General features: G+C 37.6%; 1 protein-coding gene across 2 annotated transcripts; it reads left to right on the plus strand.

Moving 5' to 3' along the window:
* Nucleotides 1-597: 597 nt before the first annotated feature.
* On the plus strand, nucleotides 598-25,343 carry PSMA6 (proteasome 20S subunit alpha 6). 2 transcript variants are annotated; one of them, XM_069082253.1, is made up of 8 exons: nucleotides 810-985; nucleotides 1,237-1,291; nucleotides 9,132-9,226; nucleotides 11,420-11,501; nucleotides 13,718-13,873; nucleotides 16,575-16,753; nucleotides 24,077-24,171; nucleotides 25,132-25,343. In XM_069082253.1, the coding sequence occupies exons 1-8, from the start codon at nucleotides 848-850 to the stop codon at nucleotides 25,187-25,189; spliced, it is 858 nt and encodes a 285-aa protein (XP_068938354.1). In that variant the 5' UTR covers nucleotides 810-847; the 3' UTR covers nucleotides 25,190-25,343. The 2 variants fall into 2 exon arrangements, with proteins under 2 accessions (XP_068938355.1, XP_068938354.1); XM_069082254.1 differs by lacking the exons at nucleotides 810-985; nucleotides 1,237-1,291 and adding an exon at nucleotides 598-801.
* The last annotated feature ends 12 nt before the right edge of the window (nucleotides 25,344-25,355 follow it).

Below are 25,355 nucleotides of genomic sequence, written 5' to 3' on the forward strand. Positions count from 1 at the left end.
TTAATATTACCAAGGCTCATTACATAAAGCAAACAAGGGTCTGGGGGTAGATCTGATAAAGCAGGGTTTCTTAACTATTTTATGTGTTATGGCTCCTTTGACAATCTGGTGATGCCTACGGACCCCCTTCTAAGGATGTTTTTAAATGCATAACATGAAATGCCTGTGATTACAAAGGAAACCAATTATATTGAAATAAACATATCATAATATTTTTAAAGTTCATTAGACCTCTGAAATTTATCCACAGACCCCTTATGGATCCGTGGAACCCAGTTTGACCCCTCTTTATTTTTTTTGCTTTTTTTGTTTGTTTTTTCAACACAGCTAATTTGGAAATGTTTTCACACGAATAATTGATATCCTATTGCTTGCTTCTAAACAGATGGGAGTGAGACTGGAGAGAGGGAGAGAATTTTAAAGGCAAAAATTTTCTTTTAAAAAGAGAATGTTAAAAATAACAATAACCTCCTCTCCCCCACCCCCGCGGCTCGGCTTTAGTCACCCGGGCTCCACCTTCCCTCCGGGAAAAGCCAGTTTATTGCTGCGCATGCTCACTTCGAAGCCCCTCTTTTAAACCTCTGCTAATCGCGGCGGCGGCGGCAGAGATAGCCGGTGTTCAGCGCTCCGGAAGGACTTTCCGAGGCTTCCGGGTGCTGCATGTCTGCCGTGGAGGGTGCGGCAGGACTAGTTAGATCGGAGCTAGAGAAAGTGAGTGTGCCGAGATGTCCCGCGGCTCCAGCGCCGGCTTTGATCGGCACATTACTATCTTCTCCCCAGAGGGCCGCCTGTACCAAGTAGGTGAGTGTCCTGCTCCCCACCGCCACCCCGGCGGAACTGCCCCGTCATGATGTGGCCTGCAGCCATGCAGCCGGGGGCGCGCCCAGGCTCGGGCAGGCCCGGCGCGGGTCCGGCTTCCTCCAGAGTCTGGAGCAACACGGCGGGGACTGAACTCGGCGTCTTTCCTTGCTTCCCGATTGGAGAGGTGGGCCCGGAATGGCCGAAAGGCCGGGGTCGCGACTCCTTTGGGATCTTAGTCCTTAGGGAGTGCGGCCTTGAGTCCCCGAGCTCGGGTGCGGGGGGTGGGGGGGAGGAGGAGGGAGGAGGATGGCAAATCTGGGCTGTGCCCCTTAGTACTCATATAATCCCGGAAGAATCATTGAACCTGTCTGAACCTCAGTTAATTTGTAAAATGAGGTTGGGTTTGATGACTTATGCTGACCTCATGCTGACCAGGTGCAAGGAGAGGTTCGAGTCCCTGCTCGGCCACGACCAGCCTGTGTGGCTTTAGGTAAGACCTCGAATTTCTCACCTGTGAGGAAAAGTGCTTTGTGAACGTAAAGCTACATGAGTCTGTTATTATTGTAGCTATTCCCCTTGCTCTTTCATTTACCCCCTTTTATCCTTTGCTTAGAAATTCACGTTTTATCCTCCTAGCTAGAAGTGGTCTCTCCAATACAACTATCTTGGATCCTTCACACATCTCTTTTTATATTAGACTTTTTTGTATACTTATCTCCATTTATGGATTTTACATTCTTTGATGACAACCCTCTTGGCACCCAGCATTTTATTGAATGTAGGTGCTGAGTAAATGATTCTTGAATTAAAGTTGAATTATTTCTTTCAAAAATCTAATTCATACATCCCTTTCTTTCCTCTCTTCCTTCAACTAACTCCTGCTCTTGTAGCTTTTCTTACACTCTCTTAAATATCCTAGGTAAACATTCTCTCTCTCCCTCTCTCTCTCTCTCTTCCTTCCTCCTTCTCTCTCTCTCTCTCTCTCTCTCTCTCTCTCTCATTACATACTTGGTGGGGTGTGAATCGAATGCCACCATAATAATAGTTGTAAAAATTTTCTCCACAATAATCATCTATAAGATCAGGGTGTTAAATATTATTCCCATTTTACAAGTTAACCTCAGGCTACGTAACTTCCTTTGTTAAAATGGCCAACCTTTTTTTGGTGGAACTGAGATTTGAGTTTGCTTCTGACTCTTTAAGTCCAGTGCTTAATGAGCTGTATGTACTCCATGACTTTCCTGTTAAAAGACATACCAAGAAGTATCTATGATATCCCTTGAAACAAACCCAAGTATTTTAATTCTCCAACCCTTCCATTAACTTTGAATTGTTCCAGTTGAGTTAGGCTGAGATATACCTATTTTCTGAAATCACCATTTTGATTAAAAAAAAAAAACTATTCATCCAGTATTAATTATATATTTTCATGGATCCCCATAGAAGTTTGCATTATTATTATAAAGTAAGCTCTTGATTTGATCCAGGAATATATGATATAAGGCAGTTTCAGTTTCAGACCAAGGGTAATTTAGAAACTTCTAGATTTAGAGCTAGAAAGGGCCCTATAGAATAGATTTAGTCCAAGGAAGAGTTAAGCTTTTTTGTATTATGGACACCCCACCCCCACCCCCCCTTTGGCAGTAAGGGCCTTAATCAGAATAATTTTTTTAAATGCACAAAATTAATTATGTAGGATTAGAAAGGAAACAAATCATATTGAAATATAGTTTTCAAAATTAAAAACAAAACCAGGGGCATGAACTCTTTCATTTTACAGATGGGGAAAATGAATAACTTGTTCTGGATCACGTAGCTATTAACTGGCAGCATCAGGATGTGATCCCAGGTATCAAGACTACTGGTATGCTGTTTTGTTTTTTTCACTCTACTGAAGTGACTCCAAAGCAAATTTGTTGCCATCTTGGGATGAATAGTACTTAGGATGAATTGACCTATTAAGGTCTCTTCATTTCTAAATTTTAGGAGTAAAATAACCTACATTTGGGGTGAAAAAAAAATCACTATCAGTTATAGCAAAGAAAAAACAATTATTGTCAACTCATATCACCTTGAGTTATATTTTCCAGTTAGATTTTCATTGCCTTTTCTAATGTAACCCATTACAATTTCTAAAAATTTTCTTTTAATGCTTATCTTCATTAACTGGTAAACAAAACAGAATTTGCATTTCACAGAACATAAGGAAGATAATTGGTTAATAGGCTACATTCTAGTTTTTCGTTTCTCAGTTTTTATAATTTTCCTATCTTCCTATCTACTGTCTCTTGCTTTGAAGATTCAGTCTTTAAACTTAGAAAGTTTGTGCACAGGAAGAATTATATTTGACATTGTACTTTGCTAGTGTATACAGTTTAAGACCCAGCTTTGAAGCACAATCTACTGCTTCATTTAGTACAGTTGGATTTGATTGAGATAGCATAACTTCAGCATTTATTAAGTTCTTATTACATGGAGAACACTGGCCTAGAGACTGTACCAATGGAGAGAGATTAAGACAGCCTGTTGGCCCTCAAAATCTTCACATTCTAATATGGGGACACACATATTCACAAGTAACTACAGGATGATGAGGATTTCATTGACTAGCTTGAAAGAACTGAAGGAATATATAGGTAGAAAAAATAGAAAGTTCTAGGTCAAGGCAGATTTGTTCTGGAGTGTTTTATTGATTTAATCCAGCCATACAGATTCCTAGTAGACATTACTAGAGAAAAAGAAAATGAAAGTAGTTATGATCATGTTGGTCATCATATTCCATCTCCCAGCTCTGTGCCTTTGTACTTCCTCTCTGCCTTGCCTTTTGTAATCTATAGCTTCCTTCAAAATTCAGCTTTTATGCTTAAATGCCTACATGATGCCTTTACTCATTTTCCCTCAGCTGCTAGTGCCCTTACTCCTTCCCCCCCAAAAAAAAACCCACAACCCACTACTTAGTATTTATTTTGTGTATGTTCTGTACGTTCTTATAAATGTCACATAAATGTGCATATTGTCTTCCTTTATAGAGTGTAAACTTTTTGAAGTCAGGAACTGTTATGTCTTTTTTTAATATCCTCAGAACTTTGTATAGTATCTATTATATAGTAGATGTTTAATAAGTATTATTTGTTTTTATTTTGTCAAATAATGATACAGTTATAAACTACATGATACAATATTGATACAAAATAAATTATAGATGATACATTAAATTATCATAATATAATCCTTGCCCTCAAGGAGTTTATAATCTTATTGTGGGGGAAGGGGCATGACTTGAATCTGTGAGTGTCATACAGAGTAGATTGTAATAGGAACAAGGGAAAGCCAGACAAAGTGCTGTGAAGAAGTTAAGGAGGGAAGGATTACTTTCATCTAGGAGAAGGGAAAAGTTTCATTAAAGAGATGAAATACTGGTCAACAGATGGTAACAGGGAGCAAAAACTATTCCAAGCATGGGACAGTATGTGCAGAGGCATAGAGATAAAAGGAGGTCAGAATTAGAATTAAGTTTAAGACAGGGGACCAAAAAAGGATGTATTTGGTTACAAGAGGTGACCTGCTTCACTAGATTGCAAGGGGTTGAAGAATGAGTGGTATAGAAATGGACACAAGTATATAGAGACTACTCTCTGCAAACTTAAAGTTGGACAGGAGAGAAGATGTTAGCTTTTATCTAATAAGCACTTGTTAAGTGCCTGTGTGTCAGGTTCAGGGGATTCAGAGAGCAAAAATGAGACAAGGACAAGAGTGGTCCCTTGTCCTTAAGGAGCTTATGTTCTGTTGGGGGACACAACTACCCATATAAATGAAATGAGGATTTTGAGACTATGTAAAGGTGGTAGGTAGAGAAAATAGATATCATTTCCTACCCATCTTGAAGGAGGGGTGATTACCCTCCACAGAAAAAGGACTGATGTAGTTGTTTCAGATAGTTGGGAGGAGGCAGTCCTTACTGTATCAAACACTTGTCCCTTTCCATCCCCACTTTAGTTTCTCTAGGGTTTTAAAAATTCAATAAAAGAATCATTTCCATATAGTTTTGTAAATACATTGCAACTTTGACTTTACATTTCCCCCCTTAGAAACTTCCAACTACTATATCCTAGATATAATTTGTGTCATATTCTCCCACACCCTCCCCACAGTTTTACAGTCCTGGAGTTTGGATATCAGTCAATTGCACTTCACCTTCACCTGCTTCATAAGAATTGAGGAATTCAAGACATTTGTATGGTTAACATATGGAGTGTGAGAATAGAGGAAGGAATAAGGTGGAATGGAAGACTGAGCTATGTATCAAGAACATTGGAGAAACATGAGAGAATGACAATAAAAGGCACAAGATTTGGAATAGGTGGTATAACATGAATGTGACATAAAACTGATTGCTAATTTTAGTAAACCTTAAACATTTAATTACCAAGGATTTGATTTGCCTTCTTAAAATTTGGAAAGACTTTTATCATAATAATGTGGTTCACCAAGGTCTCTTAAAAATCAGCCATTTGAAGGAATTTTCTCCAAATAAATGTTTTATGACAAGCAGAGGTATTCAAAATCATTCCATTAAACTTAGGGCTTGCCTGTTGGCATTGTAGCAAGTGTTCAGTTGGGGCAGCTAGGTGGTGAAGTAGATAGAGTATTTACCCTAGAACAAAGAATACTCATCTTCCTGAGTTCAAATCCAGCCTCAGACGTTGGAGAGGTGTGTGATCCTGGACAAGTCACTTAACTTTATTTGCATCAGTTCCTCATCAGTAAAATGAGCTAGAGAAGGAAAATGACACACCACTCCAGTATCTTTGCCAAGAAAACCCCAAACGGGGTCGTGAAAAATCCAGTATGGCTGAAACAACTCAACAACAAGGTGCTCAAATACATGTTTATTGACTATTTCAAAACTTTGTGCACAATACTGTACAAAGATTATTAAGAGATGGTGTCTGTTTACAATGCACTTTTAAAAGTGGTACTCCAAATCACCATTTCTCTTCTTCGTTCTTAGCTGTTTTCCTCAGTCTTTTCAAAATGCATCTAGCTTCATGTATCAGACCAAAGGCCAGCAGTAAACAGTAAGTGCATAGTCATTGTTCTTAGAATCTTAGTCACCAAGAATGTTAGTTAGTAAAGGTCTACCAAGAGACCTAGTGTAGCCCTCTCGTTCACATTTACCACCAACAGAGCACTTCACACTTCAATGGAAAGCCATTAACTCAGACCTGTAGAAACGAGCTTCACAACTGCTCACAGAACCACTAATATAGAGAGTATCCTGATTGAGCATGCTCATGAATAAATGGATAAATTCAGGAAGAATAGAGGTATAGATTTTAGACATATTCAAATCAGTGGGAAAAAGTTCCACTTTTCTGCCCCATATATAGAAAAAAGGTAAGTAGAGATTAGACTAAATGTCCTATCTTTTGGGGCCTCAGTTCCTTCAGCTCTATCCAGTGATTTCTGAGGTCTCTTCTAACTATGAGATTCCATTATATTTGTAATTAGCTCTATACTTTTTGCTAAATTTACCTAGCAAGGTAGAAGACAGAAGTGGTTGTAACTATGGTGGAGAGAAAAAGGAGAATCATTGTTCTCTTTATTTTTTGGCATTTAGATATATAGCTGGACACCCATTGTGTCCTAGTGACAGCATTTTACAGATTTCAACCAATTCATCAACCTTTATTAAGGGCCTACTATGTGCAAAGTGCAGTGCTAGACATGAGGGATAAATAAATGGCTCCTGCCCTTATGCATTTACTGTCAAGTAGAAAAGATAAAACATGCACAGAGAGAATGCAGTAAATTCATGAGAGGTACAAAGTGCTGTGATGGTTTGGGGGAGAGAGAAAAACCCTTCCAGCTGAAGTGCCATTAACAACTTTAGGGAGGAGGTGATGTTTGAGCTAGATCTTGAATAGTGATAGTCTCAACAGGTCAAGTGAGTATCCCAGGCCCAGGCATGAACAAAAGTATGGGATAAGGACAATGAAGGGAATTAAGAAATGTATATAACTGTTCAAAGGGTAATAGGGCGAGATAAAACTGAAAAGGTAGGTTGGAGCTTGATTGTAGAGCCTTTTTGAGTAATGGAAAATTTTTCTAGGTTTTTTTTTACTACTAAGAGTAAGGAGTTCACATTTGTACATTAGGAAGATTATTCTGGCTTTTACAATCTGGTTTTTAGAAGGAAACAAAATGATTTAGGAAATCTGGTTAAGAGGTGAAGGAATTAGAGCAGCATGAGTACAGTGGAGGTAGAGTTGACAGTACTGAGAAGCTCACTAATAATTCACTTAAATTATGTAGCCCTTTAAGATTTCAAAATACTTTCCTTCCAACAGCCTTGTGGGAGTCCCAGATTTTTAATCCTAGCTAGAAGGCATCTTCAAGATCATCTAGCTCAGTTACTTCATTTTACAGATGGGGAAACTAATCCACAGAGGTCAAAGTTACTTCTCTAAAGTGATACAACTAACTACTTGGTGGTAGAATTGGACTCAGGATACAGATCTCCTGATTAGTCATTTGTTCTTTCCATATATCCCTGTTTTAAGGTAAGGCAGTAAAGGTTAGAGAAGTTTAAGTGATTTGGCAATGGTTAGACAGCCATGTCTTATTCTGACTCAAGAGTCTATTCGCTTGTATGTTAACAGATGGGGAATCACAGCAACATTGTGCAATAATCAGCTGTGATTGAGTTATCTAGCAATACCATGATCCAAGAGAGATCCAAAAGACTCATGGTGAGAAAGAACTATGGAATCTGAATGCAAACTAAAGCATACTCTTTTCACTTTTTTTTTTTGTTTTTTTGGTGGCTTTTCCCTTTTGTTCTGTTTCACAACATGACTAATGTGGAAATATGTTTACATGATTGCATGTGTATAACCTGTATCAGATTGCGTGCCATCTTGGGGAGGAAAGGAGAACGAATTTAGAACTCAAATCTTATTTAAAAATGAATGGTGAATGGGCAGCCAGGTAGCACAGCGAGTAAAGAGCATAGGCTCCAGTGTCAGGATGACCTGGAGATCGAATCCCGAGCTCAGATACTAGCACCACACCCAGAAATAACTGGCCGTGTAACCTTGAGCAAGTTACTTAACCCCGATTGCTTAAAAAAAAAATGAATGGTGAAAACTTTTTGCATATAAATGGAGAAAAATACAATAATATTTACTAAAACTAAAAAGAGGGGGGAAACTGGTTTAGAGATTAGGAATAATAATTAGTTTATGATTTGTGACTTTTGAGTTTGAAGTTCTAGTGGACATCAGGTGAAGATTCATAAGATAATTGGAAATTTAGATCTGGAGCCTAAGAGTGATCAGCAAACATTTAGGGAAGAGTTAAGAAGTAGTACAACACAAACTCATCCCAAGGTACTTAAATGGGGAAAATATTTTAATTAGAAAAATAAATGTTTTAGTTAGCTTTCAGTTTTTTTTAAAGTATTCTGCCAGATCTTTTCCCCTTTCCTTAGGTGATTTTTTTTTTTACTATTAACTTTTTTATTATGAGAGTTGGTGTACATTATAGTAGAGATAGTGCTTAACCTGGAATCAGGAAATCTTTTTTTTTTTTTAAAGCAACCGGGGTTAAGTAACTTGCTCAAGGTTACACGGCCAGTTATTTCTGGGTGTGGTGCTGAGTATCTGAGGCCGGGATTTGATCCAGGTCATCCCGACACTGGAGCCGGTGCTCTTACTCGCTGAGCCACCTGGCCGCCCCGAGGAATCAGGAAATCTTGGTTTAAAGCTTGGCTCTATTTGTATTTATGACTTATTATTAGATTAAATAGTTATGACCACCAAGTTAAGTTGATCTTCTAAATGGACCCCCTTTCTCAAGTCTCTCTGTACTTCATCTTCCACATAGCTACCAAAATGATTCTCTTAAAACTTAGGTCCCCCACCTCCAGGATAAAAGTATAAATATTTAGCATGGAAGACTCTTCATAACCTGCTGTCTTCACAACTTTTCAGTCTTCTCACACTTTACCCTACTTCTATGCATTCTGCAGTCCAGCATGAGATGAGGCTATAAAGAGGGTCAAGTCTTGAGTGTCAGACTAATGAGTCTAGTGACATGTTGAGTTAAGTGTCCTATCATCTCTTCTCCAAATGATGTTTCCAGCTAAGCCTAGGAAGATTCTCTTTCCAGACCCATTTTTGAGCTATTCCTCTGAAAAGGGACATAAGTGTATTTAGAGGTAAGAGTAGGGGAAGGGGAGAGCGTTTTTTTCTGCTTGCCTTGAAAAAGATGTTACATTGTAAATGAATGAACTAAGATGAATTTTCTGATTATTTTTATGTTTTTAGAATATGCTTTCAAAGCTATTAACCAGGGTGGGCTCACATCAGTAGCTGTCCGAGGGAAAGACTGTGCAGTAATTGTTACACAGAAGAAAGTACCAGTAAGTAATATTCATTCAGTTACTTGGGTATATTAGCATGCAAGTATTCACCATGATGTACCTCTGTATGTATGACCATGTTTAGCTAACAAAATGCCTACTTTAACACTACTTTTCTATAAAGTTATAATTTTTAAAAATTCCAGTGTATCTGTGACCTTTTGAATTGTGAGTATTTCCTCTGACCCTTCCCCAGTAATGCAGATTTCAACCTTTTCCTGTCTGTCCATCCTTGTTTAACTCCTGGTTCACCTTAAGGGTTCCTCCTAATATATACTGGAGAATTTTCCTCAAGTTCTCTTGAAATTTTTATAATAACAATGGGATATGAAGGCTGCATTTTAATTCTTATTTTATGACCATCCCATTTTTTCTCTTTCTCATCATATGTTTCTCTGGTAGCATCCTTCATAATTCTCATGTGTAATTCCTTGTTTGCAGTGAGTTGCACCTTACTAGCGTCTTTTTTCCTTTTGCACTTTGGTTGGTCCTCAACTTTATTTCTTTCCAGACTACTTCCTAGAGTTGATGTGTGGGTGCACATGCGCGTGTGTGTCTGTGTGTCCATGTGTCTATCCAACTTGTGCATGCTCTCGCTCTCTTTGCTCTCACCCTTGCTCTCTCTGTGATGGAATCTGGAAATCATTCATCTAACTGCATTTCATAATCTGAACAATAGATACTCTTCCTTCCATTAGTCTTTATGTCAAGTTTACAAAGTTCTTTACCCATAACTTTATTTGAGCTTTACAACTTTGATACAATAGAAGTATTGTTAAACCATTGTTTTATAGATGTGGATATAGGCTTAGAGAGATAAAGTGATTTGCCCAGGGTGACAAAAGTAGAATTTACATTCACTTCTTCCTTACTTCCCAGTGCAGCTCTCCAGTTCTACACTGAGTGTCTATTCCATTTCTAGCACTATGCTAGATATTATTTACCAAAGAACTATGACAGTCCCTACTTTCAGGGAGTTTAGAAACTATGCAAAGAAATAATGTCTATGAAAAAGTTTAAACTTTCTAGATGTTTAGGTCTGATGAGACTATCCTGTTTTGGAATCTGGGAGCATTTTACTTTACATTTTGTTGATTACAAATAGAGATAGTCCTTTCTCAGTTTATCAGCAGGACTAGAGTACAAATTTCATAATGTCAAAGTATATTAGATACTTGGAGCATTTATGTAAAGTTTTACAAATATCTTCTATTATGCTCACAGCAACCCTGGCAGGTAAATGCCATTGTTATCCGCATTTTACAGTTGAAGAAATTGAGTCTGAGAGGTTAAGTGACATATCCAGGCTGAGGCTAGATTTGAACTTGGGTCCTCCTCACTCTAGGTTCAGCACTTTATCCATTGTGCCTCCTAGCTGCCCCATCTTCTATTTACCAGTAGTAAAAAGTGAAGTAAATAATGAACAATTTTGTCATTAATTTAGAGTTTTTGTCGTATTTATCTGATTTATAAATCTCTGATTTATCTTTATGTACAGAAAGGACCAATGTTTTTTAATTACTAATGAAGCAAGTCATTGTCAGGTTATACTTTATTCTAAACCTTATACTGTTTACTATATATACATTTTTTCATAACCATAGTTAATTGAGCATATACCATGTTTCCCCGATAATAAGACACTGTCTTATTATTTTTTTGGACAGAAAAACACCAGAGGGCTTATTTTTAGGGAGGGCTTATTTTAATGAACATTGACAGCAATTTTAATAAACAGGTAAATGTGAACAAAAAAATGTACCTTTATTCAATAATGAATTCAATAAAGAACAGGATGACGCTCTCACTGCTGCAGCTCTGATTGGATGCAGCTCAGAGCGCGGCGTGCGTTTCACGGGGGGGGGGAACGGTGCATACAGAGGGTACCGTAATGTAGCGTGTAGCACAGGGGATCACCTTCACTACAGTAGCAATCTCAATAGGGCTTATTTTTTGGGGAGGGCTTATTTTAGAGGAATCTTACACAGTAAGGGGAGGGCTTATTTTCAGGATAGGTCTTATTATCGGGGAAACACGGTATATAAGCTACATGCAAAACAGCAATACTAGAGACACTAAGTATACGAACATTTTAACATGCTGAAGGAATTTACAATTTAGTATATACTAATGATCTGCTTTTTCTTTTTCAATTTCCTTTTAATTATAGCTTTTATTTATTTTTTGTCTTAGGACAAGTTATTGGATTCAAGCACGGTGACTCACTTATTCAGAATAACTGAAAACATTGGCTGTGTGATGACAGGAATGACAGGTAATTTGCCCAACTTAGATAAAATCTTAAACTGTCTTAATTTTGAATTTTGTCTTTATTTTGAATTTAAAAAAAATAAGCATCTCCTATATTCTGCTGCACAAATATCAGTGGGTCCTAACAATGTAAGCAAACTCTAAGACTTTAACTGTGGTAGAACATTGTTTTTTATAAAGCTTTCAGGGTGATGACTACCTTTTAGACATGTTGTATCTGACTTTTATGTAGTTCTGTTTTAAAGGATTTAGTCTTTTGTATCTACTTATGAGCTCCTGTACATCTTCTGCATTCTATTGGGTAAAATAAAGGCTATATATTTCTTACTTTAAATGCTTATATTTAGGAGCTGTGTATACTTTGTGTATATGGGAAATTCTAGACATGATCTATATTTGAGATTTTTCTGGAGTAAACTTCAGGTAGGCGCATAAGAAAAGAAAAGGAGAGAAAATAAAATTTTGTAAATTAGCTCCAGAAATCAGACTTCTTTGTAAGCTCAGAGAAGTTGTTTTGTTTTGTTTTGTTTTGGTGGTAGTCATGGTGGTCATAGTTGTGGTTGTGGAGGAGAGGATCGGGGAAGGGGTGTGGATTGGGTAAGCCTGAATCCATGTAGTAATGAGACTTGTTGCAACAAATAGCAGGGATCCTACTGTAATAACTAACTTTAAAAAATTTTATTTTTCTGGAAACAAAGGAAGATCTATATCCTTAATAGATATTGCTTTGTTCTGTATTTAAAAGTATATTGTTCTGAACTTAGGTAACCAAGATGGCGGGATAATCAGTAAATAGCTGTAACTCTCCCATATTGACTTCCAAACAACCATAAAGTAGCACCTCAAAATAGATGCTGAAATAACAGAAATGGCAAAAAGATGAGGTGAAATGATCTTGGAAGATTGGTGAGAAAGGTCTCTGTCACTTGGGTAGAAGGGGAATGCAGTCCAGGACAGTAAGCATCATAGCAAGCCAGCAAGGGATCCTGAACCCCAGTGTGGTGGAGCAGGCAAACATCAATCCCAGGACACACCACCCACCCCCAGCCATGAGCCTCAGCATAGCCAGGGGAATGGGCAGACTCCAATTCCAAGAAGAGTCAGGTGCTGCTTTAGCCTAGCCCCAGGTAAATGCAGAAATATCCCACCAGTCTCAGCTCAAGCCAGCGGTAGAACCCCAGCTCAGCACCAGGTAAGCTGTCAGACCCCCTCTCCAAGGCCTTCTGCAGTGCCAGCCCCTCCTCCCCCATCCCACTCCCTCAGCAGAGCACCAAACACAAGGGTCCCCTGGGGGACCTCAGGGCAGCATCAGTGTAGCACCAGGTAAACAGCCAAGGCCTGCAGCCCCTGGCACAAGAAGCCTGAGACAGTGCTCCTTCCAGCCTGGGAGCAGAGCTCAAATTTAAAAGAAAGGAAAAAGGCCAAAAAAGATGAGCAAAAAAGAGAGAATCTGACCGTAGAAAGTTATTACGGTAACAGGAAAGATTAAGACACAAACTAAGAAGAGGACAACAATGTAAAAACACCTGTGGGCAAAACCCTGAAAGGAAACTGGGAGTAGCCTCAAGCCCAGAACTCATGGAAGAGCTCAGAAAGGAGCTTTTTAATTTTAAAATAATTATTTAAAATAATTTTAATTTAAAATAATTTTAATGGGGCAAAAAATGAGAATGATACAGGAGAATCATGGGGGAAAAGAAGAGTCAACAGTTTGGAAAAAAGAAAACAACTGCTTAAAAAGTAGAATTGGTCAAATGGAAAAAGTCTGCCTCTCCCTTTGCTTCTGGCATTGGTCAGGCTCTAGCTACAATTCTAGATTCACCTCCAGCTCCAGTGTAATTCTTACTCTTCCCAGGCCCTGGGCTGCATCCTTTGAGATTCTTGTTCAAACTGTTGTGTTCCTGCATGGATTCTGTGCTGTGAATCTTCACCATAGGTGTCAGCAGCCTCCCTGTTCTGCTCCTGGACCCCTTCCTGATCATCATTTGGGGCCTGGGGACAATCAGAGATATGTGAGCTTATGTGGCAGAACACAGGGCAGATGCTGACCTTGGAAGGAAGGCCTGGATGTGCCCTTGGTGTGGGGATGCCACATATTCATGCCTGAAGTTATGATGGACATCTAGAGTTTCCCATATCTTGTTTTTTAAAGTTTGAGTATCATCTGACTTTGAATATTCTTCTTCTTTCCCACTATGATCTTTTTTGTCTTGCTCTCAGCTGACAGCAGGTCTCAGGTGCAAAGAGCTCGCTATGAGGCTGCAAATTGGAAATACAAGTATGGCTATGAGATTCCTGTGGATATGTTGTGTAAAAGAATTGCAGATATTTCTCAGGTCTACACACAGAATGCTGAAATGAGGCCCCTTGGCTGTTGTAAGTATGTTAAGGAATTTTGAACTGTTTTTCTCCCTTGATGCCAAAGAATTATTTGTTTAATTTTTAGAAGACATATTAAAAAATGCTGATAAATGGTGTACTTTATTGAAATACATGTAAAGTCTTTTAGATTTCTAATGTTTGGGACAGCATTTACGGTCATGCTTTATTTATAATCTATTCTCCAGTCTGTAGGGACCATAAGGTTTTATGCCATTTTATGGTACTATTTTGGGGCTCTTGATTTGATGAGAGTTTATACAAACTACACATAAATTTACTATGGAATTATAATGAGATTATAGTGACTTTCAAGATTTTCTTAAAATAAAATGTAATTGAAGTATCTTACTCTAGGAATTTCACTGTTACCAGGAACACAAGAAAAAATTAGATTGTTGATATTTTCTCATTGTTTGTGATATGTATTTAAGATAAAAGTGGAAACATATGAATTTAAATAGTTTATTTTCAAAGGAAGAGAATACGGATTTATTTTCATTATTTTTTAATCCTGCCCAGTATTTGTGACATTTTCAAAATGTGTTGCTAGCCCATGTATAGTAATTAAAAGATCTGAGAGGCATTGTTGTCTTTTAGCCATCATGTAAAAGAAGTGTCTGACGGGCAGGACAAGGATAAAATTGCAGATTAGGTGAAAACCTAATTGCAGATTAGTATGAGGCAGTTAGATTCAGGGGTGGGGGGAGGGGTAGAGAAGAGAAGGTTGAGATCCTCCAGTAAGAGGTTCTTGAAAACTCAGCAGCATCTACTGTCTTTTCACAGAACAAGTGACCTAACTTCTTTAATAAAGCTAGTCCCTTCTACCTGGTTAGAGTGTTGGACTTGGAATCAGGGAATACCTGAGTTTGAATCCTCCCTAAGGTATTTCCCAGCTGTCCTGAGCAAATGACTTCTTTCAACCTCAGTTTCCTCCTCTGTAACGTGGGGTAAATAATAGCACCTCTTAGGGTTGTTATGAGGATCAAATGAGGTAACTTGTGTAAAACAAACCTTAAACCAACATATAAAAGCTTGTTGTAATAATTATAACAATAATTTATATACCAGTTGTTATTAATACTTATTGCTGTTAGTGATGCTATATAATATATAATAATAACAATAATTATTGTCGTCATTGTTATTTTCATCATTGTCACTTACCTACCTCTTCCAGGACCTTTTTCCAGCAGTCATTCTCCCTCAAGCATCTTTATGCTATATTTCCATTGGCTCATTTCCAGTTGAGCTTCGTGATAGTAAACTCCAATACTTAGGTTAGAAAATGGAAGCGAACTTTCTCACCCCCACCCCCAAGATATGAAGTGATAGCTTAAGGAGATAGAAAAATCAAGTGAGGATTGACAGATGGAGGGAGACCAAAGTCTGTTTATGGGTGGCATAGAAAGAGCCACTGGATAAGGAGAGGATGATGAAGAGCAAGAGGAGAGATTGGAGGAACAAGGAAGAAGCTGATGGGAGAAGTTCAAGAGTGCAGAGAGAGGTTGAATTTGGCAAAGAAAAGGGCCACCTCTTCCTCAGAATAGGACAAAGAAGGAAGGAATAGGGAATAACGCAGAAGAGTTTTGGATGTAAAATAGGGCCAAAGAGGGTGCTAATGGTAAAGATCTTCCATTTTCTCATTAAAGTATGGGACCAGTTCTGTTGATGCAGAGTGGAAAGAAGGTGATGTTGGAGCCTTGAGGAGAGAGAGTTTTGAACAGCAGCTATGGTGACTGCAGTAGAGTCTAAGAAGGAAAAAAAAGGATTGCTTCGCAGCAGTCAGAACCCAGTTAAGATCAGATAATTTAAATTTGTAGTGGACCCAGTCAACATATTTGTTACTTCTTCCAACTCTAACAACCCCACCCAAGCAAATTGAAACTATGCAAGGAACATAAAAAGCACCAAATTGTTTTTGACCCAACAATCCTGTACCTAAGTATACCCACAGAGACAGAAGGAAAGATCTTATATATATCAGTTTTCATCATACTACTTCCTGTTGTGGCAAAGAACTGGAACAGAAGTCAATACCTGTCAATTAGAGAGTGTTGAATATAGTGGGGTAAAGAATTCATAGAAATATAAAAAACCATAAGCTAATTTGAGGTAAGTCAGTAGAATCCAAACAACTCTATAGACAATGATTGCAGTGTTGTAAATGGGAAGAAACCTAAAAGGAAGTGTAATGTTAAATATTTATAGTGACTACAATCACAGTAAAATATTTTCAGTAAAAAAGAGGTGGAATTACTAAGGCAATGAATGTTTCATGCATGTACTGTTAGATGCATATTGCTATAATTGCTGCTATAACTATAACAATTATTTTTGCTTAACTATTGTTAAAAGATGGGGTTCAGTGATAGAGGATTTATCTCAAAACCATTCACAAAAAAAAAGGTAACAGCACAGCTGTTTTTTTCTAAAGGAATACTGTGGCAAATTTTTTTTTCCAAATGAAAAATTACTTAACCCTGATTTATTTGTTTTGTAGTTTTTCCATTTTTATATATTGGGATTGTTGGTTGTGTTCTTTTATATTGATTGTTTAGTTTTTTAAGTAAAATACACCTGTCCAAGACAGAGTGAGATTAAAATTGGCCATTAATGGAATATACCCTGAGATTATCTTCATGTTATGGCTCTGTTAAAGATGCAAAATATGTGATATAGATCTTTCCCTCTCTAGGTATGATATTGATTGGTGTTGATGAAGAACAAGGCCCTCAAGTATACAAATGCGATCCTGCAGGCTACTACTGTGGATTTAAGGCCACTGCAGCTGGAGTCAAACAAACTGAGTCGACCAGTTTTCTTGAAAAGAAAGTGAAGAAAAAATTTGACTGGACTTTTGAACAGACAGTAGAAGTGAGTTAATAGAAACTAATTTTTTTTTTCTTTAAAAATTTTACTCAACAAAACTGTAATTTTTGGAGAACTCTGTGTTTTGTAAGACACTTTACACACAGTAGTACTATTAGGTAGGTAGTGAAAGGGTTATCTTCATTTTATAGGTAGGGAAACAGGCTCTAAATGATTCAGTGACTTGCCCCCATAGTCATACAGTAAGTATTTCAGTTAGTATTTGAACCTGCCTCCTCATTCCAAATCTAGTGCGCTTTTCCTTTCTTCATGATGCCTCTCTTGAATTTCTTGCCTAAAGTGATCAGAGTGTTTTTTACATTTCGCTACATAATTAAAGTTGGCAGTGAATATGGAAGCTTAACAGAACTGATCTTATGAGACTTAGATATTTCCATTATCATATTTGAAGTTACATAAAGAAGACAGATAATATCCCAAAAGGGATTAGGGTGATTTGAGGAGGAGGTAAGATTGTTGAAATGTCTTTAGTTAGGGGTGCCTAGGTGGCACGGTGAATAGAGCACTGTCCCTGGAGTCAGGAGGACCTGAATTCAAATCTTGCTTCAGACACTTAACACAAAAAACTAGCCGTGTGACCTTGGGCAAGTTACTTAACCCCAATTACCCTACCTTCCCCCCTCCAAAAAGCAAAAAAAAAAATGTCTTTGGTTGTATATGTTAGTCATATTGAATGGTTCCTAATAGGTGGTCTAAGGGGAAGGAAAAAAGATGATCTTCTAAGCTGAAAAAGACTCACGATGGAAAATGCTATCCACATCCAGAGAAAGAACTTCCGGGGTCTGAATGCAGATTGAAGCTCATTATTTTCTTTCCCTTTCTTTTGTTGTTTTGTTTTTTCTTTCTCTTGGTATCTCCCATTAGTTCTAATTTTTCTTTAAATCATGACTGTAAAGTCTAGCATGAGCAGCTTTCCAGAGGACTGCTGCTGTGAACAGCTTTGAGGTTCTGATTACACAGTATAGTGAACTCTCTATTCAGCAGTGAATTAAGGTAAAACATTGACAGAAATCAAAGTACAGCATTCACAATCTTATGACTTAACAATCACTAAAATGGCCACATAATTTTCACCAAAGTGGCCACATAGTTTTAAACAAAGTACATTCATTTAGTAACTCAATCATTTAGTAAATCCTTAATTCAGTTATCCTTAAGGAGGCTTGTCTCCTTAATGGACACAAAGTACAAGTCATAATCTTCTCAGTCAGCATCAGGTACCCAAGAAGAGATCTTTTCAACTTCTCTTGAGGCTGGCTCTTAACTTCCATGGTCCCAGGTTCTGCTCTAATCTATACAACTGTCACCTGGGTTCAAAGGCAGGCAGCTCCCAGTTCCTTGTTCACTTCCCATTCCATATTGAAGCTTAGTGTCCAGTCCACCTCAAGTCCTTCACAGTTCATGTTTTAGGGAAGACAAAGCTTGACAGAGCCACAGTAATATTCATGCACATTGCCAGCACCATCATCAGTTCACTCTATGCCTGTGAAATCACCTCAGACCCACCAACAAGATCTGACAGCTCAACACAAATCATCAGTATAGAAATCAACACAGACCCATTAACAAGGTCTAAGAGATCAGCACAAATCATCAACATAGAAATCAACAAAGACCCACAAACAAGGTCCAAGTGGCCAATACAAATCATCAGTAAAGTCCCAGGACCTCCAGAAAATCCTCTTTCAGGGCTTCCAGTAAGGTCCCAGGGCTTCTGTACAAAGTGTCGCAAATAAACATCAACACAGATAGAACAGACAAACATAAAGTGCTGTATATCACAAGTTTTCTTCTCCACAAGAGCTCCCTTCTCAGTTCTGCTCTCTCCAGCGTGGGCCTTTCCTTGTATATGGTCATTAGCTCCTCCCCTTCCTGTTGCAGTTCACAAGTTGTAGTATTCACAAGTTCTGGATCTTAATACTTGATATAATTATGAACTTGAAAAAAGGTGCGAAGAACCTGTTTGCCAATACAAGGGGCAGGGAAGATCTTCAAATCCCCATTACCGTTACAATGACTAATGTGAAAATATGTTTAGTGTGCATGTATAAATAGAGCTTATATCAGATTGCATGCCATCTTGGGGGAGGAGGGGGATTTAAAACTCCAAATCTTATGGAAGTAAATGTTGAAAAATAAAAATAAATTAATTTTTAAAAAAGATGATCTTATTCTTACAGTGTAGTATAGTGGAAGGGTTTTAATGAAAGTTTAATTTTTTTCAATTAACAATTGCTTTCTTCCTCCTCCTCCCCCCAGTTGGGGTGGAGTGGGAAAGCAAGTCCATTATAACAAATGTGCATGTTCAAGCAAAACAAATTCCTGCATTGGTCATGTCCAAAAGAAATAAGCCTCATTCTGTACCCTTAGTCTGTCATCTTTCTGTCAAGAGGTAGGTCATTCTTCTGAAGTCAACATTGGTCATTGCATTATTCAGTGTAAGGTCCAGAATTCTCCTGTCTGAGGAACCCTGTGGGGCAAGTTTGATACCAAAGGAAGAAGCCAAGAGACTCCAGATTGATTCTAGGAGTTTAATCAATATGAATACTTATAAAGCAGGCAATCTGGGGCATCTGCCAGATGATTCAGTGAATCCCCACAAAGACCCTCAAAAATCCCTGTGGTAATTATAGAAATCAGACAAAGGGAGGAGGAGCCATAGGGTGCTTCACTGAAGATTGGTATATATTTTGAGGTTTTTTGCTTAGTTCATGTTGAGTAAATGCCCAGGCACTTAAGGCTCAGTATCTGAGTTAGGGTTGTTTTTTTTTTTTTTTAGCAGGTCACTATGTCTGGGCTTCCACCTTTCACAGAGTTTAAGTTAATTAATGACTTTGTACTTCTTACTGTGTCTTATGGCTTTTCCCCAATCAAGACCCCACAATTCAGGGTCTTAAGTCTTTCAAAGTTATTTCTTTCTACAGTGTTATTTTTGTACATTCTCCTGGTTCTGTTTACATTACTCTTTATCAGTTCATACAAGTCTTCCCAGGTTTCTCTGAAACCATCCCATTTTCATTTCTCATAGCAAAATAATATTCTGTTACATTGATGTGCCACAGTTTATTTATTGATTCCCCAACTGGCAGAGACTCAGTTTCCAGTTTTTGACTACTGTGAAAAGAGTTCTTTCCCTCTTCCATTGATCTTGTTCCTTCTTAATCTCCCTGTGACCTTTGATACTGTTCATCACTCTTCTGGATACACTGTCCTTCTTGTGTTTTTTGACACCTATTCTCCTATTTATGTAACCATTTGTTCTCAGTCTTCATTCTGTCTTCATCAAGATCACACCTGATAACCATGTTAATTATGTTATTATTTTGTCTGGTTTTACAAAGTAATCCATTGGTAGTTTAGTATGGCACTGAAAAAGTAAATTAATTTAGATAGTATTACAGTTTTTATTATATTAGTTCAGCCTACCCATGATCAGTTAATAGTTTTTTTTATTTGTTTCTGTCTGTTTCTATTAAAGATCACTTCTCTTCATATATTAAATAGTTTATGTTAACACTAAATATTTCCTTCTAACTCAATATTCTTGATCTTTTGACTGCTCGGCTTGCTAGAGGAGTTTGAATGGCTGCTCTACAACGTTTTGGTGTCTAATTTTGCAGTATCAAAAGTGATTTTTCGGGGCGGCCAGGTAGCACAGCAAGTAAAGAGCACCGGCTCCAGTGTCGGGATGACCTGGGGATCAAATCCGGGCTCAGACACTTAGCACCACACCCAGAAATAACTGGCCGTGTAACCTTGAGCAAGTTACTTAACCCTGATTGCTTAAAAAAAAAAGTGATTTTTTTTCATAAACTCTTAAACCTAAAAGAGATCCCAGAAATTATCTAGTCCACTCCCTATCCCCATACCTGAAATACTTCTTTTACACAATCTTAGACAATCTAGTCTCTAGTTGAAGACCTCCAATGATAGAAAACTTGCTTTCTTCTTATGCAATCATTTCCATTTTTGGACAACTCTAATTATTAGGGAGATTTTTCCTATATTGAACCAAAATCTATCCCAATTCTGCCCTTTAGAGCTAAGCGAACTCATCTTTATTTCCATTATGCCTCCATATTAAATTTCAGCAGAAATTTGTAATGTTTTTGCCTATACCGTGTGTAAGTCCCCTTACTAGGCACTGTAGATACAAGAGCAAAACATTCCCTTCTTGGAATCCAAGGCTTCTGAGAGGTACAACTTAGGAGGGAGTTCATTCCAACTGTAAGACTTGCACAGAGATGGGAGATAGAGCATCTAGTGTAAAGGATGACTAGTGGGTCAGTATGGCTGACATATAGTATGCAAAGGGAAGTAATGAAAAAGTTTGGAAGCCAGATTTTAGAGGTCTTTAAATTCCAGAGAACAGGAATTTTCATTATATCCTAGGAAGCAGCTGAAAGTCACTGAAATGTTTTCATTAAGGCAAAGTTGTGGTCACCTATAGGTTTATCATTATTATCTTTTTTTTTTAATTTGGTATACAGTACAATTTCTTAAGTTGCTTTTACATATCCAAATGTATCCCTGTGGCAAGTGAAAGATGAAATAAGGTTTGCTCTTTTAAGCATATCGTTTTATTAAGTAATGAATCCCAGTTGCCCAACAAAGTGGGACCAGACGTCCTCAGCTTAGGCCTGGACCCCAAATATTGAGGGAGACAGTTTTTTATACATTAAAAACAATCAAATAAGACCAATTAATTAAAAAGAAATAATACAACATTAGGTATTATGATTTCTAATTGGAGGAAAGATTAGGGACTTTCCAAGTTGGGAGGGAGTGAGTGAGTAAGTACAGTTCCCTGAATTCAGAAAAAGAGGTGTCCCATTCCCCTCTCCTCCCCTGCAGGTATCTGTATTTCAATCAAAGGAGCAAGGAAACAATAAGTGATTGATGATCAATACACAGCCAGTTTTCAAATAAGAAAAGGGTTCAAATAAGGGTTGCCTAAGATGTACAATTGTGAGAAAACTTGCATCAGTCTTGGGATCTGAGTTTCTGGTCGGCATGACCTAGGTCTTCAGTTAAGGGTCTCTAAGCATCAAATAGGGGTGGTCTGGCTTCTCAAGCCACACAGGACTAGGTTCAAACAATACAGTAAGGTTTTCTCCCAATTCCCGCAGTTGAATAGCGTTTTCTTGCTACACCTAAAATTGAATAGAAAGGGAACTGAGCTAGCTCCAGAATTGAATCATAAGGAGTCAATGTGGTTCACTCAGTTCCCACAATTAACCACTTGCTGTCCTAATTCCCTCATTGCTGATTAAATTTATGCTTCTGTAAGAAATTCTACATTTTATCATGATAGTGTTGATTTCCCAGTCATACCAAAACATTTTAGGGGCTTTGAAGGAGAATTAGTTATTCACTACCCTTTCTGAAATTTGCTTGTTATTTATTATTGGATTAAACTGGAAAGTTATTCTTATATTCTTACAGTGCCTATTTAAAAAAAAAAAAAGCCTTATATGCACCTCCATGAAAGCCAGTGTGCTATGTATATTCATAAATTAGAGAAGAAATATTAAACATTGTCAGTGATGTTTGAGGGGGGAAAATAGTGCTCTCTGAACCTAAGGGATTTTGGTAAGAGGAATCCCGAACCATTGTTTCTAGAAGATAATGGAAAAACCAAGAGTCAGAAGAACAGAATTTGAGTTTCTGTATCAATATTTGCTAGATACCGTGTTTCCCCGATAATAAGACCTATCCCTAAAATAAGCCCTCCCCCCGAAAATAAGCCCTATTGAGATTACTACTGTAGTGAAGGTGATCCCCTGTGCTACACGCTACATTACGGTACCCTCGGTATGCACCGTCCATCCCCCCCCCCTGTGAAACGTACGCCTCCTCGCTCCGAGCTGCATCCAATCAGAGCTGCAGCAGTGAGCGAGTCATCCTGTTCTTCCCCAGTGATTTGCTTGCTGGCGCCATTGAGAGCAGTGCCTCGGAGGAGAGCTGAGGCAGGACAACATAAGCCCTCTGGTGTTTTTCTTTCCAAAAAAATAATAAGACAGTGTCTTATTATCGGGGAAACACGGTATGACTTGGGGCAAGTCACTTACCCTCTCTAAGCATTAGTCTCCTTATAGATAAAAATAAGCATAATACATCAGCTACCTCACAGGGTTGTTTGGAATAAAATGCTTTTTGTGAACCATAAAGTACTATATAAATGTGAACTGCAATTATTTTATTTTATTTTATTCCTCATTTGGATATTTCTTTTTTCTTCTAGGATTTTAAAATGTTTAGCATTTTTCCTCACTGTGCAAATATGTTCTTAGTAGCTGACACATATAATACTTAAAAGCAGTGCTTTGACCATTATAGATTTCCCTCCCATTTCGGGAGGGTAGTACGTAGCTACTTATAAGATAGACCTAGCTTTAAAACCACATCAGGGGGTGGCTGGGTGGCACAGTGAGTAAGATCACCGCTGGCGTCAGGAGGACCCAGGATCGGTTCTGGCCTCAGATACTTAACACCCACACCAAAAAACAAAAACTGGCTGTGTAACCTTGGGCAAGTTACTTAACCCCAATTGCTTAAAAAAAAAAACACACATCAGAAATACAAACCAGCTCTGTAGAGATGAGTGTTTATTGGTCTCTTCTCTGTGTAGCTTCAAGTATATGACCTTGATTAGGACTTTTACACCACTGGAAATTCTTTGTTGTGTTAAACAACTTATTTTGAGTTAAGTTAGTAAGAACCTACCTAGTTTTGTCAGGAAAAGAATGTTTCATTAGAGACAGATTGTGATTGGAGTTTCACCTTGGGTTAGGAAGACCTTTGAGATCTATATAGGATAATTAATAAGTGGTAAAAAAACAACAACAACAACAACCTTAGGAAGTAAGTTTGGGGTAGTAAAAAGATCCCAGGCTTAGTAGAGTCATGATTCCATGGATTTGGTGAAAGTATAGGAAAGAGTTTTCCTAGCCCTCTCCCTGCTTTCTTTCCCCTTAATGCTTCTAATTCAGAGCTTGGGGCTGGGGTCCATATGCTAATTGTTTTGTTTTATCTTGTTAAATAATTATTAAACAGTGTAACTACCAGATCTGCCTGATGTTACAAAATAGCCAGTAAAAAAAAAAAGAGTGGAGGTGTCCATCACTAACTCTAATCTTTGGCAAGTGACTTAAATCTATGGGTTTGTTTCTTCATCTGTAAAATAGGGTCAGTAAACCCTACCTTGCTTATCTCAGGAATGTTGTAAGAATCAAATCAGATAAAATGTAAAAATTGTGAATTACTAAAAGAATGTCTTTCCTAATGTTTGTGGTATTTTTCTTTCAGACAGCAATAACATGCCTGTCTACTGTTCTATCCATTGATTTCAAACCTTCAGAATTAGAAGTTGGAGTAGTTACAGTTGAAAACCCTAAATTCAGGTGAGTTATATTTTTAGTCATGTTTATTTAATTAAAGGTGGATATGAATGGTCATCCTTTTCTCATGTTAAATGAAACTACAATAGGAACTACTTCTTGGTCAGTTTTGTGACCCAGTGAATACTAGACCAGAAAATTTCAGGAGGAAGATTCTTTGAATTATATGTAATTGCCTTTCTTTCTTAAACATCTTTAAAAAATCAGCCAAACCTATCTCAAGACTTATTGAAAAAAATTTTGCTGTTTTTTCTCTTCACTTTTGAGCAGTTCTAAATATAGCATATTTTTAAAAAAATCTTTAAAATATTGAATTCAAAGTATTGAAAGTAGTAATTAATAATCTTGCTTTCATGGTTTAAGATACTGTCCTTAGGTACCTAAATTGAAAATATCAATAATTATTTTCTGGAACCAGGTTTAAGATAATGTTTCATTTTCTGATGTTTATCTCAAAAAATAAAATGCCTCAGTTTCTTCTTTTTTCCTAAAGATATATGAACATTCATTTTGAGACTTTACCAACTTCCTTAATTTCATTAACAGCAGAATTCAGCCTTTATTATAGGATATTCACCACTTAGGGCTCCTTGAGTGGATTTAACCTACTAATACTCTCTTTGTACCTTGAACTTAAATGATGAAGTAGCCATTTGAAAAAAATTCTTAATTCTCTTATCCAGAGGTCCTTAACAAGAAAACACTATTTTTTCCTCCAAAAGATTGCTGCTGACATTTTTACTTTTCATCTTACTTTTTTAGGGACTTTAGACACTGACGAGTTTACCTTCTAATTTTTTTTGGTCACTTTAGATCTTGCCATAAAGTGCAGTTGTGTCACATAGCTTAACGAAATTTTTTGATGCTTCTTTTAGAAACAGACTTTAGGAAAATACGTTAGATTAATTGATAGATATTTTTGTCCAAGCATAAGCATTTAATTCTTTCCCCTTTGCCTTCTAGGATTCTCACAGAATCGGAGATTGACACACATCTTGTAGCTCTAGCTGAGAGGGATTAACACTGTAATTAGTCTCCCTAATTTACTATGTGCTGACCAGGATATTTGGTAAAAACCAACACACTCACCAATGGCTCTGGATTGAAAGACGAACTATATCCCCACTGAAGTGGACTTGGCTCTGTATAAATAAAACAGAGGTTTTAGAAAATAAGTGTCTTTTTCT

This window comes from Petaurus breviceps, unplaced genomic scaffold (assembly GCF_028583685.1).
Source record: "Petaurus breviceps papuanus isolate PSGF00001 unplaced genomic scaffold, PetGlider_PUasm1.0 164, whole genome shotgun sequence".
NCBI classification, from domain to species: domain Eukaryota; kingdom Metazoa; phylum Chordata; class Mammalia; order Diprotodontia; family Petauridae; genus Petaurus; species Petaurus breviceps.

Bases quoted from the DNA above. Each gene is read 5' to 3' on its own strand.
- PSMA6 (XM_069082253.1), top strand. From the start codon at position 848: ATGATGTGGCCTGCAGCCATGCAGCCGGGGGCGCGCCCAGGCTCGGGC. The intron at 9,227-11,419 runs GTAAGTAATATT...TTTTTGTCTTAG, and splicing joins TTACACAGAAGAAAGTACCA to GACAAGTTATTGGATTCAAG. The intron at 13,874-16,574 runs GTAAGTATGTTA...TTCCCTCTCTAG, and splicing joins AATGAGGCCCCTTGGCTGTT to GTATGATATTGATTGGTGTT.